Below are 16,854 nucleotides of genomic sequence, written 5' to 3'. Positions count from 1 at the left end.
GTGATTATTTTTAAGTCTTTTTTCTAGATAAGTTCGTTAGAATAAAACAATGAAATGTCAGATGAAATAGTTCTAATTAACTTATGTTGGACATTAACCTTAATTTTTGTATTTCGTACTGTAAAACTCCGAGTTATAACTTGTTATGTGTATATTTGTTAAGGTGGGCTAAAAAGGACTTGCATCCACAGTCGTAAAACATATCAGTAAAAAAAGCAGTCAGTCATCAATCACTCAATCAGTCACTCAAATCATTGTGCATAATTTACGGTTACACCGTTACACACGGTTGTAATCGTTGAATGTATTATAAATAATTATCGCAACCTTTATAATTGAACAGTAATAAATAAACTTAATTAGAATTAAATAATCTGCCACTCTTATCAGTCAATACCGTGTTATAACACTCACCAAACATGAGTTTAGTGGCTAATACGGGGTGAATATATCAAATGTTGTAACATAATTTATTGTTCCACTTTCACGTATTTCTTACTTTTTACTTCTTTTATTAGAAAACTAGCGGGACGTACGCTGTTTATAACGGGCGCTTCTCGTGGTATCGGTAAGGCGATAGCTCTGAAAGCTGCACAAGATGGAGCCAACGTTGTTATTGCCGCTAAAACTGCTGAACCACATCCAAAACTTCCAGGAACTATTTACACAGCGGCTGAAGAGAGTAAGTGCATTTAAATTCGTAATAAAATCGCCATAAACTTTCTCCTGTGTGATCTTGTAGTTCCCTTGAAATTGGTACTTACTTTGGACTTTGAACTTATGTCAAAGATTATCCACATAAATAACATATTATAGAATTATAACAATGATACAATTATTAAATTTACAATAAAGAATTATTTATTATTAATTCAAAGTAATTATATTATTTAGTAGTAAATTTACTTTTCATTTTCATAGCTCAGTTGGAGAGTTTAATTATCTTTTACATATTATAAATTGAAGTAGCTTCCGCTGTCTGTTTGCTTAAATCTTTTATACAATGCATTTTAATGCAGTTTTTCGCAATAGACAGAGTGATTCAAGGGGAAGGTTCATATGTATAATATATATACACCCGGGCGAAGCCAGGAAGAGTAGCTAGTTTCTATATTAATTAGTAACTTAATTAGTTATATGTTCCTCATAAATATCCACTCCCTCACTTTATTATATTAATGAATATAGATTTGTTATCTGTCATGCATTGACTTGGTTTGGTTTTTAGTTGAAGCACTTGGAGGTAAAGCTCTACCATGTATTGTGGACGTAAGGGATGAAAAACAGATACAAAATGCTATTGATGCTGCTGTTAAACAGGTGACTACATTTTTTTATTTTTATATATATGTTTACGTAGACTTTATCCAAAGTCATCAATATAGATATATCTTTTTTACCTGTTTCTGCCACTAAACTGTTTGTTAGCTCCAATTTAAAAGGTGAGATATGGCAGTTTAATTACAGGTTGTGTATGCATGGCATCTTACTCTTCTGAAATGATGGATAAGGGGCACTACAAGCATTTTATCCAAAATATAATGTCTGGTCTTCATGTCTATAGGCAAAGGTTGCTACTTTTTATAATATGAGTGATGGTAAAGGCTACTTTATGTAATGCTGAATCTTATATATGAAAGACCCCCTCCGATTCATCCCCCGTCCGCACCTCCGATCAGTACAAGAGGAGATTGAAATTATGACGGCCTGAGCCGAGGTTCGAACCCCTAGCAGTGCCCTCAGAATAAAGTCGTATCCATCAGGCTGGAGTTAGCCTTTAGCCACTCCAGTCCTTCCTCGGTTTGGAGTGCCATCTGCACTCGCACCCTATCGTCCGGTGAAGCTATAAAGGCCAGCTGCGACTAACAGCATTAGAGTAGTCGAAAAAAAGAGGATGAGACATTCATTTATATATGGGTATAAACTTACATATAATTATACATAAGTAGATTTACATCTTTCATTCATAAGTATGAATGTTAAGTCTTATAGATGGTCAGCAAGCAGTGCTTGCTTATTGCATATAACTAGGACAGACAGAACAATTGATGACAGAATTCCACAAATCTATGACGATTAGGAATTTTGCACATCTTTATTATCAGACAAGATCTAGCTTTTCTTTAATATCTTTCGATAGTCTTTAACTTACGGTCCGTCGTTCATTAATAAAAATCTACGACGATTCACACAATGCCTTCTAGTCCCAGGTTAAACAGAGCTTGTGTTATGGCTACTAGATAACTGATAAGGCCTCCAAGAGCCCTGTACTACAAATACTCAAGTACATACGCAATATACATAGAAGACACCAAGACTAATACAAACAATCATACTCATGAATACAAATGTTTGTCCCATTCGTGGAATCGAACCCGCGACCCTAGGAAGTAAAACATATACTATACCGCTAGACTTGGGCCTTTATTGTATGTCTTGTTATTAATTAAATTCTTATCGTATTTTCAGTTTAATGGTATTGATATATTAGTGAATAATGCATCAGCTATAACACTAACTGATACTGAGCACACCGACATGAAACGATACGACCTGATGCATAATATTAACACTCGGGGCACCTTCTTAGCGTAAGTATTTCTTTTTGTTTATATGTATATAGCTAAATAGAAAATACAAGAAACTATATATAAGATTGCCAAGAAGTGAAGGAAAAACGAAATTGTACAACAGAACTATATATATAATTATTTAGAATAAATGTTTCTGATTAGCCAGTTAGAACATATTTTAATGAAATTATTTAAATAAAACAAACTAACTAACAAAAGTTTTTTCCGTATTTGCATGTGTTTTGTTAAAATAATAATAATGGTGAATACATTTGCATATACATACAATATTTCCCTTGAGTAAAGCCATCTGATACAATAATGTGTATTTTACCAGCTGTCCCACAAGGTTGTTTAGCCATATAAATTAATATCGCTATTAAAAAATAAAGACTGATGGTAGACGGATGAAGTTAGGTTAAATTATGTGTATATCCCTTCTACACACGAAATTTAACCTAAAGTTTGTTGTTCTGTTGTGGGGTACTTTACAAACTTCAACCCCAGTGGTTGAAAAGGTGAAGTTTAAGAAAAAGTTGAAATGAAATTCAGAACGGCTACTCTACGGTCTGAACTCCGGCGGGGTTTTGTTACAAACACTGTGACACGAGAATTTTATGTATTAGATATTGACTTTGTGAAAATAAAGCCGTAAAGACGGCTTAAGAAGTAATTTTCTCTTAATCTTAACTTTGCATAATAAAATACACGATATATTCGTTACTAATCTTTATAACTAGCAATAAACTTTTGTTTGTTTATGCTCTATGCGTTCATATATAAAAATCCGATTATGATAAATTTTCTGCGAATTGTACTACGTACAAAAAATTGTAGGGAAACTCTTTATTACATTGTTCTTTAATGCACCACTAACTAAGTAAGTGTTATAAAAATGCATATAAACAAGAAGGTAATTGAGAAAACTTTTTTGAAATTGGTTAAATATATTATATATATATTTTTGCTTAATTAAAATATAAAATATATAATAATATGCGATGTCAAAGTCACACAAAACATGCGAGGACCTTGTTTTTAACGAAAAACATGCTTTCCAACGGTTGATTAAATATGATTAAGAATTTAAAAATAATTATATACAATAGAATATTTTAAATTTATAATACACAATAGTTCCATTGTCTTGTTCAACATTCAAATTCCATAAACAATGGGGGTTCATTGGGGTTTTTATTTTTAGACAATTTAGTAGAAAAATAATGTTAAAGTCCGCCCGTCAGAGTTTGCGTTTCTGACAGATCGGACTCGAATGGGCGATGTAACTTTGAACTGACGTACAATTGCGCTATTTCAAGGTTATTTGGTCACATCCCTATAAAAAAAAAACAGTTAGCATAACCTTGAAACAGTGCAGTTTGATGTGGTTTGACTTTTAAAAACTATTGTTTTTGTTACATATTTATATATTTATTAAATAGTTAATAATTCTAGCCTAAAATAAATACGTGTATTGTAAGTTGGAATAATTATTAAATTTTTGATGTCATCACTCAATAATAAGGCAAATAAAAGAAATTTAAAATTTTGCCTTAAATTGTACGTTAGTTCAAAGTTACATCGCCCATTCGAGTCCGATCTGTCAGAAACGCAAACTCTGAACTGAAGGACTGTATGTATTTATTACATATATACAGATAATAAATTATATCGACATAATTAATTAACAGAGATAAATATCTATTGGGTTTAATGATTGATAATCTCTAATTAATGACATATTAACGTAATTAAATTTATCACAGAGATTAGCCACAACTTGTATTCTTAATGCATAAATTATTATTAGTATTAATGCTAAATATAATATATAAAAAACTATCTTAACAATAATAATAAGGCCTAAGTAGTAATTATCTTAAAGTGAATATCTTTACATAATATAAACTGATGTCGCTTCCGCTGTGTTCGCTTAGATCTTTTAAACTACGTAACAGATTTTAATGCAGTGTTTAGCAATACATAGTGATTAAAGAGAAAAGTTTATATGTGTAATTCATGTAGACCCGTGCAATGAAATATTATTATTATACTGTGTAAGGGAAGCAAATTAATAAGGCATTGTTCATATATTACTACAATATAGTCAATGATATATAAGGAATTTTTAAGCTGTAGGTACCTAATTTCTAAAATTTATTTGATTGATGACAGTTTGAATGCATAGGGAACAAATGTTAACAACTGTATAGACTATGTGTAGTTTTGTTCTGTATATGTACAGAATGGTAAATAAATTAAAAATGTGTATTGCTTTTATTTCAGATCAAAACTGTGTCTACCACATCTGAAGAACAGCAACCATGCTCACATCCTAAATCTATCTCCTCCCCTTAATTTAAACCCTTATTGGTGAGTGTTAAATTAATAATATAGAATTTATTCCAAGTAACTTGTTTCCAATATCATAAAAAAATATTGCAATGTTAGGGAAAATACTTTATGTGAAAGCGTCTGTCTCGTACCTGTATGGTTCTGCGGATCTTGGGCTTCAGGGTCTCGAAGATATCTTCGAGACCCTGAAGCCCTGGCGGCCATGACGCGCGCGCGTCATGGCCGCCGTACGGTCAGTTCAGTACTAGTTAAGGGAGGGGAAGGAAAGGCGCGGGAACAGAAGCTAACGGACTCTAATATAATGATCTGTGCTTACGATGGTACAGGGTAGATTTTGAACAGCAATGTTTCTTTTTATGTTATTGGTAATAACAAATAACTTATATACATGAATAGCAATAAAGATCATATTGTATGTAATGATAGTCATATAGTAAGTCATATGCATTGACATTCCGCAGGACTAAGGTATTCTTATTCTGTCATTTTTCGCCCTTGTCTTGAGCCTGTGAATACTTATAATATTATGTACATTGTCAACACTTGGCACCCTTCTCCAATTCTTTAACTTAGATTTAACGTTCACGTCCACTTTACGACTCCGCGTCGAATCGTGTTACTAATAAGCTATGTACTACACTATTAAATAAACTTACTAATATAGTACAATTATAGCAGAAGGAGACTCACTGTCCCCCTCTGAATTGTATACCGTTTGGTCTCGATTAATACCTTCATTGTATTATAAGCAATGATTCTAATAGTTTATTAGTTGAGACATATATAGATTATTATTATTATTATATTTAGTTACTGCAGGAAATAAATTAAGTAGTGATACCACATTACATCATACATAACGCTACAATGGTCAGTTGATACCATCACGCTACAGTCTTACCATTCAACCGAAATACAACTTACAAAGCAAACTGCTTGGCGGCCAAATAGCTCTGGTACTCAAAAATAAAAATCCTTTGATTTCGGTTTGTCGACTCATCTGATATAATTTCCTTTTTTTTTTTTTTAGGTTTTCTCTTCACGTAGCATACACAATGGCCAAATATGGTATGTCAATGTGCGTGTTGGGAATGGCGGAAGAATTTAAGCAGTACAACGTCGGAGTAAATGCTCTATGGCCGCGCACAGGTATCGTATTATTTATCATATTTATTTTTAACAAAAAAAAAAGGAGGTTAATAATAATAATAACCTTGGACAATGCACATAGCACCATGTAGTCCTAAGATACTGCATAGCTTATGTTATGTGTACTAGACAACTGATAGAAATATTTAAATATATTAAAAAAAATACATACATGTGTATATTTTGTATGCATTACAATATACGTGTATATGTATTTTAAATAAATGTATAACAATCACCCAGACAAATATAAACCATCTTACATACAAATGTTTACATCTTGCGCTGAATCGAACCCGCGACCATAAGGAGTCAGGTGGTGTGCTATACTGAGAAACTACCAAGCTGGACTTATTAGATTTACGTATGTAAGAATTTTAGTGTCTTGATATATGTGTTACTTAAACCCTACATTCTTTAATACTGAACTAATGAGATCAAGCTTTTTATATAAGATTCAGGAAATATTTTCTATCTAATATAATTTATTTAAGTCTCTGATTTACTAAGTTTAATGTACTATGTCTACTAATCATAAAAAGCTAGTAAGGACACTATCCATTGCATTGTATAAGTAATTATCAAAACATGAATTAGTTTTTAGTTGGTAGTTTATATTATACTAGCTACTCGCTCTGTCTTATACATATAAACCTTCCTCTTGAATCACTCTATCTATAAAAAAATCCGCTTCAAAATCCATTGCGTAGTTTTAAAGATTTATGCATACATAGGGACGGATAGACAGCGACAGAGACTTTGTTTTATACTATGTAATGATGAGACAGCTAACATATATAATATATGAGACAGTTTCCGAGTGAGCGGTAGGTTAAAAAAATAAGTGATGACTATCAAAAAGTGCTTCAATATAAGTTTATTTTAATAAAGGCTTTTTTATTCTATTATATTCTCTTCTATCCATATTTATTCAGACTTGTACAAAATCTTATATATAAAATTCACCTGTCACAATTTTAGTTAACATACTCCTCCGAAACGGCTTGACCGATTTTCATGAAATTTTCAGACTCAGTAAGTCTGATTATCGGCTACTATATATTTTTATACCCTATATTATATATTGATGAGGGCTGTCCACCCGTAACTTTTTTTGTTATTTATTTATAATGTGGCTTTAAAAAATACATACAACCCCAAATTTTCATCCTTCTACCATCAACCCCTATTTTTTAATAGCTATTATAATTTATACGGCAAAGCAACGTTTGCCGGGACAGCTGGTATTATTATAAAATAAAGAGTTTAATTTTTTTTTTCAATTTGCAATGTTGTCTATTTTGAAGTCTGCTTATAAAAATGTGTGTTATATAACGGTTATATTTCTTTCCAGCTATTGCAACAGCTGCCATCGACATGCTGACAGGCGACACGTCGACCAGCCGGAAAGTCGACATAGTGTCGGACGCGGCTTACTTTATGCTATGCAAGTATGTATATGCACTATAATAATGACGGTCTCCGTGATCTAGCGGTTAAGCCACCGCTTTACTTGCTGTCCTCTTGATTTCGATTCCTGTAACATTACAAACATTTGTATTTATGAGTATAATTGTTTGTATCGGTCTGGGTGTTTTCTATGTATATTATGGATGTATTTACGAAAAAAAAATGTATTTGTATCAGTTATCTAGTACCCATAACATAAGTTTTAGCTGGCTTAACTTGGGTCTAGATGGCGCTGTGTGAATTGTCCTGAGATTATTGTGTGTATATCATATATCATAGTTTCATCATTCAATTCCGGTTCTACATATTTAATATAGATACAAATTGTAATGCCATTGGTTTATAAATAAAAAATACAATGTACGGAACCTGTTAACCTAATTCTAATTTTTAAAATAATTGCAGAGATCCGAAAAATTACACAGGCAACTTCGCGATCGATGATGACGTGGTCACCGAAGCCGGTGTGAAGAATTTGGACCCCTATGCATGTGACCCCAGTAAGTAACCCATACAAACTATTCATTGTTTTAATATCTATGATAAATGTTTGGAAAAATGTAACGGCAATTTCATGCCGATTTGATATACATACATTGTTAATTCGCTCAAAGTAAATATTTATCATAATTATCACAAAACTAGCAACATTTGTATTTAAACATGTGAAATTTTCCTATTTAAAAAATATTACAAAGTTGATAATTAAAAAAAATATTATAAGCATAGAGTAGTATTAAACAAATAATAAGTGGCACAACTTCATTTATTTAATATTGTAGATAAATGAAAATATTTTAAAAAGAGAATGATTTATTTAATGAATATAATGATTTATATTGTTAATTCTTTAAAACTGACGAGTTTTGTAGATGTTGCCAGATTTCAATATAACTATTTTTAAAACAACCTGCAATCTCCATAATATCCTACTGTATTATTTGAAATTACTGATATTAAGATGATTGATGATCTGTAGTTAGATTCATATTATTTTTCTAATTGCCTGAAGGTAGACAAAGGTGCCTGCACCATACAGCCTGCCCTTCTGTAAATTATCTTAGTTCCGTAGTCAGCATTTGACAGCACTTATTGTTGATCTCAGAAAACGTGAATAATCTATTATTGGACGGATTCCTTGATGACCCGGTCGCGAAGTCCCAACACCGCGCGACCGTGTTCACTGTTGCAAGGCGACGTTACCATACATCCTCGGTTAACCACAAAGAAGAGAAGGTTCGTGTGGCAATGTTGTCAGCACTGGTATTTACAAGCATGTAGAGTACACTAAAAGGACTGCTTTCCAGGGCCGTAAAATGGTTACGAAAATATTTTTTATTGGATATCTGTATTTGAGAACAGTCCCACCAATGTGATTGAAAATACTCTCTTATATTTATAGAGAACTAGATTTAGAAAAACACGATTAAGAACTTTAGGATAATTATTCTATTGAATAAATTAGATTTCATTCAATCTATAGTATGGCATAAGGCATTTATTTTGTTTTCATGGTTAGAAATTACATTTCAGAAACAATAAAAAAAAATTATACTGTGTATTTGTTTCTTTATTATTCTACATTGCACATATAAATTGATAGGTCTGTATTTATTCAAATAGCAGATCACAGTTAACCAATAAAGAATAATGTAACTAAAATTCACTAAATGCAAATTAATTATTGCTATGAGTAACTAGTTCTAAAGATTAATGTGTTCATGTAAGAGAATAGGAAACAATCCAGAAAAGCTGTTTTCTACAAATTTTTTTTCTAAAACAGGCCAATAGTGTAAACAAATCATCATGCGACAATTCTTCGTCATAATTGGTGTATAAATAGATCCCACTACATTTATATTGAGAACATACAGTGGAATAGAGAACATACTTCTTATTAAAAAATATAATATTATATTGTAGAACTTTAGAACATCTGCAAATGACAATAATTATTAATTTAATAAAAAGAAACACAGTAGAACAGTAGTTGGAATATATTTAATTTGGTGTGTCGAAACGTTTGGTTTGTAAATATTTAATCTATAAATTCTGCACTAATAATTTATAGGAATCAGTGGTCATAGCCATTTTATATATTTAATTATTTATTAAATTATCTAATTATGAAAAGATATTTGTAATGGCTACGTCTCTATTTAAATAAGTGTAATACTATTAGATTTTCAATTATTCACACCACAACTTGACTCATAACTAGTCTGAATTGATTAAAAAGTCTATGTTGAAACTTAATATTATTTCTGAAGTTCGGCAAATTGTTTGTCCACAGGTAATGTACCAAATCTATTGCTGGATTTCTTTTTGGAACACCCCGGGTCTCAAGCACAATTAAAACAAGCTGTGAAAAAGGTGTGGCCAAAATTATAAATTGTCTATGGCCAGGCCACTGATTCTTCATTCTGATTCTTATTCTTCATTCTGATTGCATGATTTTCCTCTATAATGAAAACAAAATTATACACAAAACTAATATTAGAATAAAACCACTGCACAATGAAATCTAAATAAAGATCACATATGAATTTCATAATAATTTATTTTGTGAGCACAAACATGCTTTAAAGGGCATTTTAGTAATTGAATTGCATTCACAAATAATATTGCATGTTGTTTTTGCATTATTTTATTTTAAATCTAAATCTATTATAAAAACAACATCTTTCTACATATAATCATAGTCTTAATATCCATAAAGATTATAACACTTATATTCTTTATGGATATATGGTCTTATGTTTATAGTCTATTATAATGTATAGAACTGTTATTTCTTTTCATTTCAATATAATTTGTTATAATAAGTTAAATATATTTATCCAGCCTGAAGCAAAAGCAACGTCAAGTGGCCAGATTCCACAACTGTTTGAGTCCATCAGTAAAAGTCTGTCAGCTGATCTGGTGAAGAAGACACAGGCTATCTATCAGTTCAATGTAAAGGGTAAGTACATTATCGCAGTCTTTGGCTTACTCGGTGCAGCAAGATTGGGCCTCGGTGGTCTAGCTGTTTTGGTACACCTTTACGTCCGATGGTCGCGGGTTCGATTCCTCGCACAGTACAAACAGTTGTATTTATAAGTATGATTGTTTATATCGATCTGGGTGTTTTTATACGTATATTATGTATGTATTTACAAAAATATTTATGTATTTATATCAATTGTCTAGTACCCATAACACAAGCTCATCTTGCCTTGGGACTGGATCGCGCTGTGTGAATTGTTCAAGGACATTATTATTGCTATTTTAGGCTAAAAAAGCATATATGTATTTATACGTCATTATCCATAACACAAGTCCAAGAACTTTATTATTATTCTACGGTAGCTAAAAATTGTGTACCAGTAGCTTATGTTTTTAAAAAAAAAAAAAACAGCACTAAGCACAACATATTTATTAATTATTGTTATTTTTTTTCATTATATTTTAGGCAAAGAAGAAGGTGTGTGGCATATTGACTTGAAGAATGGAGATGGATCGTGCGGACAGGGTGAACCCAAAAGTCCACCTGATGCAACCCTAACGATGGAAGGCGCGAACTTTGCGGATATGTTTGCTGGTAAGACAGTTATATGGTTTTGTTACACTGCACATTTAATGTAATATAATAATATTTATTTAAACTCTTTATTGCACCAGACAAAGGAAACATAAAATGATAGATTACATAAACTGATACAAAAGACAGTCTTATCGATAAGCAATATCTTCCAGACTACCAGTAGAGAAAGTAACATTAAAAAAAAAATAATTGAAAAGTCAAAAAGTTACACATTAAACTATAAAATTTATTAGTATTTGATCATCAATAGTGAAATGAGTAATTGTAAAATAGTAAGCTGAGCACGCTCGGTATGTTTGGCGACCGAAAGTGCATTGAATTTGTTAATGACTGTATTCAACGTTAAGAAAGTAATGCTGACGGCGCTCGACGGTAGTGTACGAAGACCGTACAACAGTAGATAAGTTTCTAGTATCGGAACGATTTGTTCGATCTGACCAGATTTTGAAAACTATATATTATACTTGTACAGAAATATGCTTTTTATTAAAATAAACAAAAGCGTCGGCACACGCTGTTGTTTATTTTAATAAATTTATAGACATTTATTTGTATTTTACTACAAAAAAACGATATTTCTCAATTCCAAGACCATTTTGTATGTTTTACTGACTTATTTAAAACAGTTTATTGCACTTGCAAGGGACTTGCATCCAGAGCCGTAAACTAACTTTTAATATTAATTCATGTCATTATATCGTTATAGGCAAATTAAAACCAACAACAGCATTCATGATGGGCAAGCTGAAGATAGCCGGCGACATCCAAAAAGCTATGAAACTTGAGAAGATGATGAAGTCATTGAAAAACAAAGTCTAACGTCTGTATATAGAGAATACCAAAATCAAACCCAAGTGCAATATAAAGATAACTAATAAAAATAATTAATTCCGTTATTAATAATTAAATAAACCACGAAAATGACAAACTCTAGTCGACCATAAATCAAATTAATAAAACCAGCAATGTGTAAAAAATAGAATTAAACAATATATGTTGCGCCCGGTGCATTATTTGCATATTTGAGGCTATGAACACATGCTGTTGCTAATGAGACGTCACTGACTTAGCATAAAAATTCTACATTTGAAATGACTGACATGCAATGTGTAAATACAAATAATTAAAAAGTATATTTAGATATTTGAATGTTTGTAAACAGCCAACAATTATAAAAAAAATATGACTCATAATTTAATAATTGACTACTCTAGTAATAAATGAAAAAAGAAAACTGTTGAAATTAGGAACAACGCAAGATAATTGGTTGTGACTAAAGTGGTGTATATTTCTAATATAAATTATTATATTAAGGAATTAAATATTTTATATATTTGAGTTTTTATTCTATAATATTTAAGTTGCATGCTGTTATTTTTAGTAATAGTGTTTTGGGTTTTATACCAATTTCGAATGTATATTTTAACTGTTTTTTACTTATAATAATAATAAAGAACTTAATGCAATTTTTCTTACTGGCAACTTCAGTATCTTTTTTTTTTATTTATACATACTTTTCTTGTTCATTTGTTTATTCATCTTGTTTTCTGTACCATCTTGGCGATGCTTTTGATGGAATTAGTAATTCAACATATTTTATATGTATTTTCAATTTATTCATAAAATGATAAGTAATTCCGACGATTAAAAGAGACCAGATTTTTACAAAAAGATTAAATAAATTTAATTAACTGTATGTCTTTCCAGTATCATTAAGAAATAAAAAAAACTGACAATAACAATTTTAAGTCATAATATAACCATTTTATTTAGAAATACATTATCAGAATCCATATTAGCCATTATAATTTTATCCTTTTTTTTTACAAACTATCTTACTAACTAGATAGTATGTGACAAAACACTAATATGGGTTTGTTGGTTTTATAAATTAGTATAGGATAAATTTGTAAATTGTTCATTAAATACACTTTCAAGTGCCTTAATACAATATTAGATAGACTTGTAATAAATAAAATATATTGTTACTACAAAATATAAATGTATGTCATCAGTGTGAAATGTATTGATTGTAAATAAAGATTGATTTTTATTTGTCAAATGTTCTTATTTCTGTGTTGTATAGATATTGCTGTAACTGTTTTCTACATTACACATGATATTACTCAATTATTATTATTGCATCATATAGTAATCGTATCTCGTATACGTATGTATGTACGTAAAATAATCAGGCATAAGTGTAAAGTAAATATAGCATACTATTATATCAATTGTATCAACAATTTAATAATCAGGGGCCTCTTTACCAAATAATTGAAACCTCAAATTGAGTATACGTTTTACAATGAATTTGTTATAATAGGCTAGCAGACCTGACTTTATGCTCATCCTATCATCCTCCACTGGTGCCCCGCCAGCGTATACTGTTAGTGCAGGCATTGCAGTGTTATTTCAGAATCAGCCGTAGAAGAGTCTGCGGCACATTTACATAGCCTTAAAAAATAAATTCAAAGAATAACAATTTAGAAGTAGTATGCAAGTATTGTACTATTAAGTATTTAATACTATTACGACCTCGGGGGCTAGCGATGTAGCACACCACTTTACTTCCTATAGCCACGGGTACGAGTCCTCGCATGATACAGACATTTGTATTCATAAGTATTATTGTCTTAATCGGTTTTCACATTTTCTATGTACCTATATTATGTATGTATTTACAACTAAAACATTTCTACGTATTTATATCCGTTGTCTTGTACAAGCTATATAGCTTGAAACTAGATGGCGCAGTGGCCATGTTTATAATTATTCTATAAAGATATTTTTACATAGTATAAAATGAAGTAACTTCCGCTGACTGTTTGCTTAGATCTTTTAAACTATGCAACAGATTATAATGCAGTTTTTGGCAATAGATTCTGATTCAAGAGAAATGTTTATATGTATAATACATGTTTACCCGTGCGAAACCGAGGCGAGTAGCTAGTTAATAATAAATACTTAATGACAAGTTATCAACGACGATACCTACTTAAACAAATATGGAACTTAACAATGGTACGTGTGTAAAGTAACCTAGAGTAACAACAACAGTCGACCTATTTTCGTAATACTGTTTTCTAAATTACGTCAGATTCGGCTTTGATAACCTTGTTATCTTGCCTGTAGTTCAATTTCAATGTTCGCGGGTATGGCAACGACACGACCTCGGTTTGTTTGTTATTAGCTGTGGTGTCTCACTCAGTCACTCAATCAGTTTCAGAGTTGCTGTCAATTATAACTTTTTCTGTCAAGATCAGCTGTTTGTACCAGAAATTAATTCGCGCAATTAATTAAAATTATCAATTTATACACTGATTAAGCCTTTTAATTAAATAAGAATATCAAAATGTTCTCTATTGACGCCCCAGTGGAGTTACAGAATTCGGAATATTGTAACTACCGGTCGCCGTTAAGTACTAGATATGCGTCTAAAGAAATGCAATACAATTTTAGTGATCAGAAGAAATTCTCGACTTGGAGGAAGCTTTGGGTCTACCTGGCTAAAGCTGAGAAGGTAAGTGATTTCTCTTAATCATTGCTAAGACATAAAGTCATGTATGAGAAGAATACGATAGAATCATTTAACATAACCTAGAATTTGCAGTAGATTTTTTTTTTTTACAAGCTAGGTTACTTTTTTCTGCAGTCTCCATAGATAAGTAATAATTTTCTATATATTTCTGCGTCAAACAGAACATTCCATAATGTCATGCATTTCGATTGGCACTTATTCCTACTTACTATAAAAATAAACATTCGACAGAAATCTTGCATTGCATATCTCTTTATTATAGGGAGATCTTTTTCTTTCACTTAATCATGAATTAAAGGGCGATTTAATACAGTACTTAAGAAGTAAATGTTTATGTTAAGTATTTAACAATAAAATTATCAAAATATAAATATATTTTTTTATATTGTTTTTTTTTCATAAATTCAAAAGAAGTCCTTGACTTCTAAGGTATTACTTTTAAAATTTCAAATTTCTGCTTCTGTTCTATATCATAATAGAAAGGGTTAAACTGTGTTCTAATTATAAATAATGTTTAGAAATATATTTATGAAATAAATGAGGTAAATTGTGTGGTGAATAAGTGTAAGGGTAAATAGTAGGATTAGTAGAGGAAAATAGTGGTAGTAAAACCCCTGTGTATGTGTATGTTTGTGTGCTAATAGTATGTGTATATGAATAGTTTGTGAAGTAGTTTTTCTTGACACAAATATTTTTGTTCATTTATATATTTTATTTTTTTAATTTTGAAATAATTACTTGTTTAGGAGTTGTACTTTCTTAGAAATCATTTAAATTGGTTTCCTATTAAAAGGTATTGTTTTGTTTCACAATCCTATTTCAACTTGCTAAGCAAGCATATAAAACTTTGTATAAATTTATCTCATTCATACCCCTCTTATGCATTGTGTTTCTTTTTCAGGGGATAGTAAATAATTTTAGTGTACTGAGGGACAATAAATAACTCATTTTTATTATTTCTGAGAAAACTATAATTTTACTGCTGTATCTTTCCTACCTACCTATTAAGAAACATATAATAATAATAATAATCACAGAACAATTCACACGACGCCATCTAGACCCAAGTCTTAACTTGTGTTAGCTTAATAACTGATACAAATACATAGATATATTTTTTTGTAAACTCATACTTATATACTATACATAGAAAATACCCAGACCGATACAAACAATCATACTCATGAATACAAATGTTTGTGGTGCGAGGAATCGAACCCGCGACCATCGGACATAAAGCGGTGTGCTAGACTGCTGACCACCGAGGTCGTCATGTATATTTCCCTATAGATAATATAGATAATATTTTTATTACCTATAGGGAAAGATATATATTTTCTAGGAGGTAGGCAATTCAATTACTGATTGGAGACTGAAATAAGTGTTACTAAAACATCTACATCGGTAACTCGTAATTAACACTGGATCATCCACTAGGATTATCTTACACAATAATAAAAAATACTCATTTATAATTATTTATTTCATTATTATTACGACGGGTACATTATAATAATAGTAAATGAGATTCGAAAGGCCAACCAAAAATATAATACTGGAGTAAAACTGTTTTTTGTTACATAAATATAAAAGAAAAAAAATATTTAATGGAAATTTTAAAAATAGAAACAAACAAGTAATTTTTTATATTCGAAAATCAAGTTACAGTAACTTTTTACATAAAGCGAGTAAAAAATGTGTCAAAACGTGTTATTCATACTAGGCATAGTTGATATTTATAATCATGCAAAAAGACGAAAGTTTTTATTTTAGTTTTAGTATTTCTACATCTATGCCTACAATACTCGTAATTAATTACAAAACAAAATCTACATCTTCTGAAATAAAATTCATCAGGAATCAATTATACATTAAAAAACAAAGGACAGTGTATTTTGTCGTAACATTTCCCAATTTTAATCATTAAACAAATGTTTAATTGTTACAAATCATTTACTACTCATAATAATTATTGTTATAAATATTTTTAATTGATTGGCGTTTCAAAAATCGAATGTGGATGTATTTTTTTTTATTGAAGTATGGGTGTAAGACGCGAGTACCTCACTGTGACCAAATAAGATATACAATATAAGGTAACATTAGCGCCAAATACCATAAACAAATATCTATTCATTGCTATATACATTTCTAAATACTACATTTATATATATATACCTTAA

At 30.5% G+C, this 16,854-nt stretch overlaps 2 protein-coding genes across 3 annotated transcripts in view; both read left to right on the top strand.

The window, feature by feature from the left end:
- Positions 1-236: 236 nt before the first annotated feature.
- Positions 237-12,188, top strand: LOC131846298 (hydroxysteroid dehydrogenase-like protein 2). Of its 2 annotated transcripts, none has more exons than XM_059195564.1 (12): positions 237-442; positions 519-682; positions 1,229-1,320; positions 2,470-2,591; positions 4,860-4,946; positions 5,959-6,077; positions 7,432-7,528; positions 7,953-8,047; positions 9,841-9,920; positions 10,392-10,509; positions 10,999-11,127; positions 11,837-12,188. In XM_059195564.1, exons 1-12 carry the CDS (start codon positions 420-422, stop codon positions 11,947-11,949), a joined length of 1,239 nt encoding a protein of 412 aa, XP_059051547.1. In that variant the 5' UTR covers positions 237-419; the 3' UTR covers positions 11,950-12,188. The 2 variants fall into 2 exon arrangements, with proteins under 2 accessions (XP_059051547.1, XP_059051546.1); XM_059195563.1 differs by lacking the exon at positions 9,841-9,920 and adding an exon at positions 8,653-8,783.
- A 2,209-nt stretch (positions 12,189-14,397) lies between these two features.
- The window catches only part of LOC131846352 (adenylosuccinate lyase-like), a 51,656-nt gene continuing 49,199 nt past the window's right edge, over positions 14,398-16,854 (top strand). The window contains exon 1 of the mRNA XM_059195627.1: positions 14,398-14,653. Within this exon, the coding sequence (XP_059051610.1) occupies positions 14,486-14,653 (168 nt within the window). The 5' untranslated portion in view covers positions 14,398-14,485. The remainder of the gene's footprint in view (positions 14,654-16,854) is intronic.

Source organism: Achroia grisella, unplaced genomic scaffold, assembly GCF_030625045.1.
Source record: "Achroia grisella isolate CSIRO2021 unplaced genomic scaffold, CSIRO_AGI_Agris_v1 utg509, whole genome shotgun sequence".
Lineage (NCBI taxonomy): Eukaryota > Metazoa > Arthropoda > Insecta > Lepidoptera > Pyralidae > Achroia > Achroia grisella.
The sequence above is the reverse complement of the archived record's forward strand: the minus strand, read 5'-3'. Positions and strand labels throughout refer to the sequence as shown.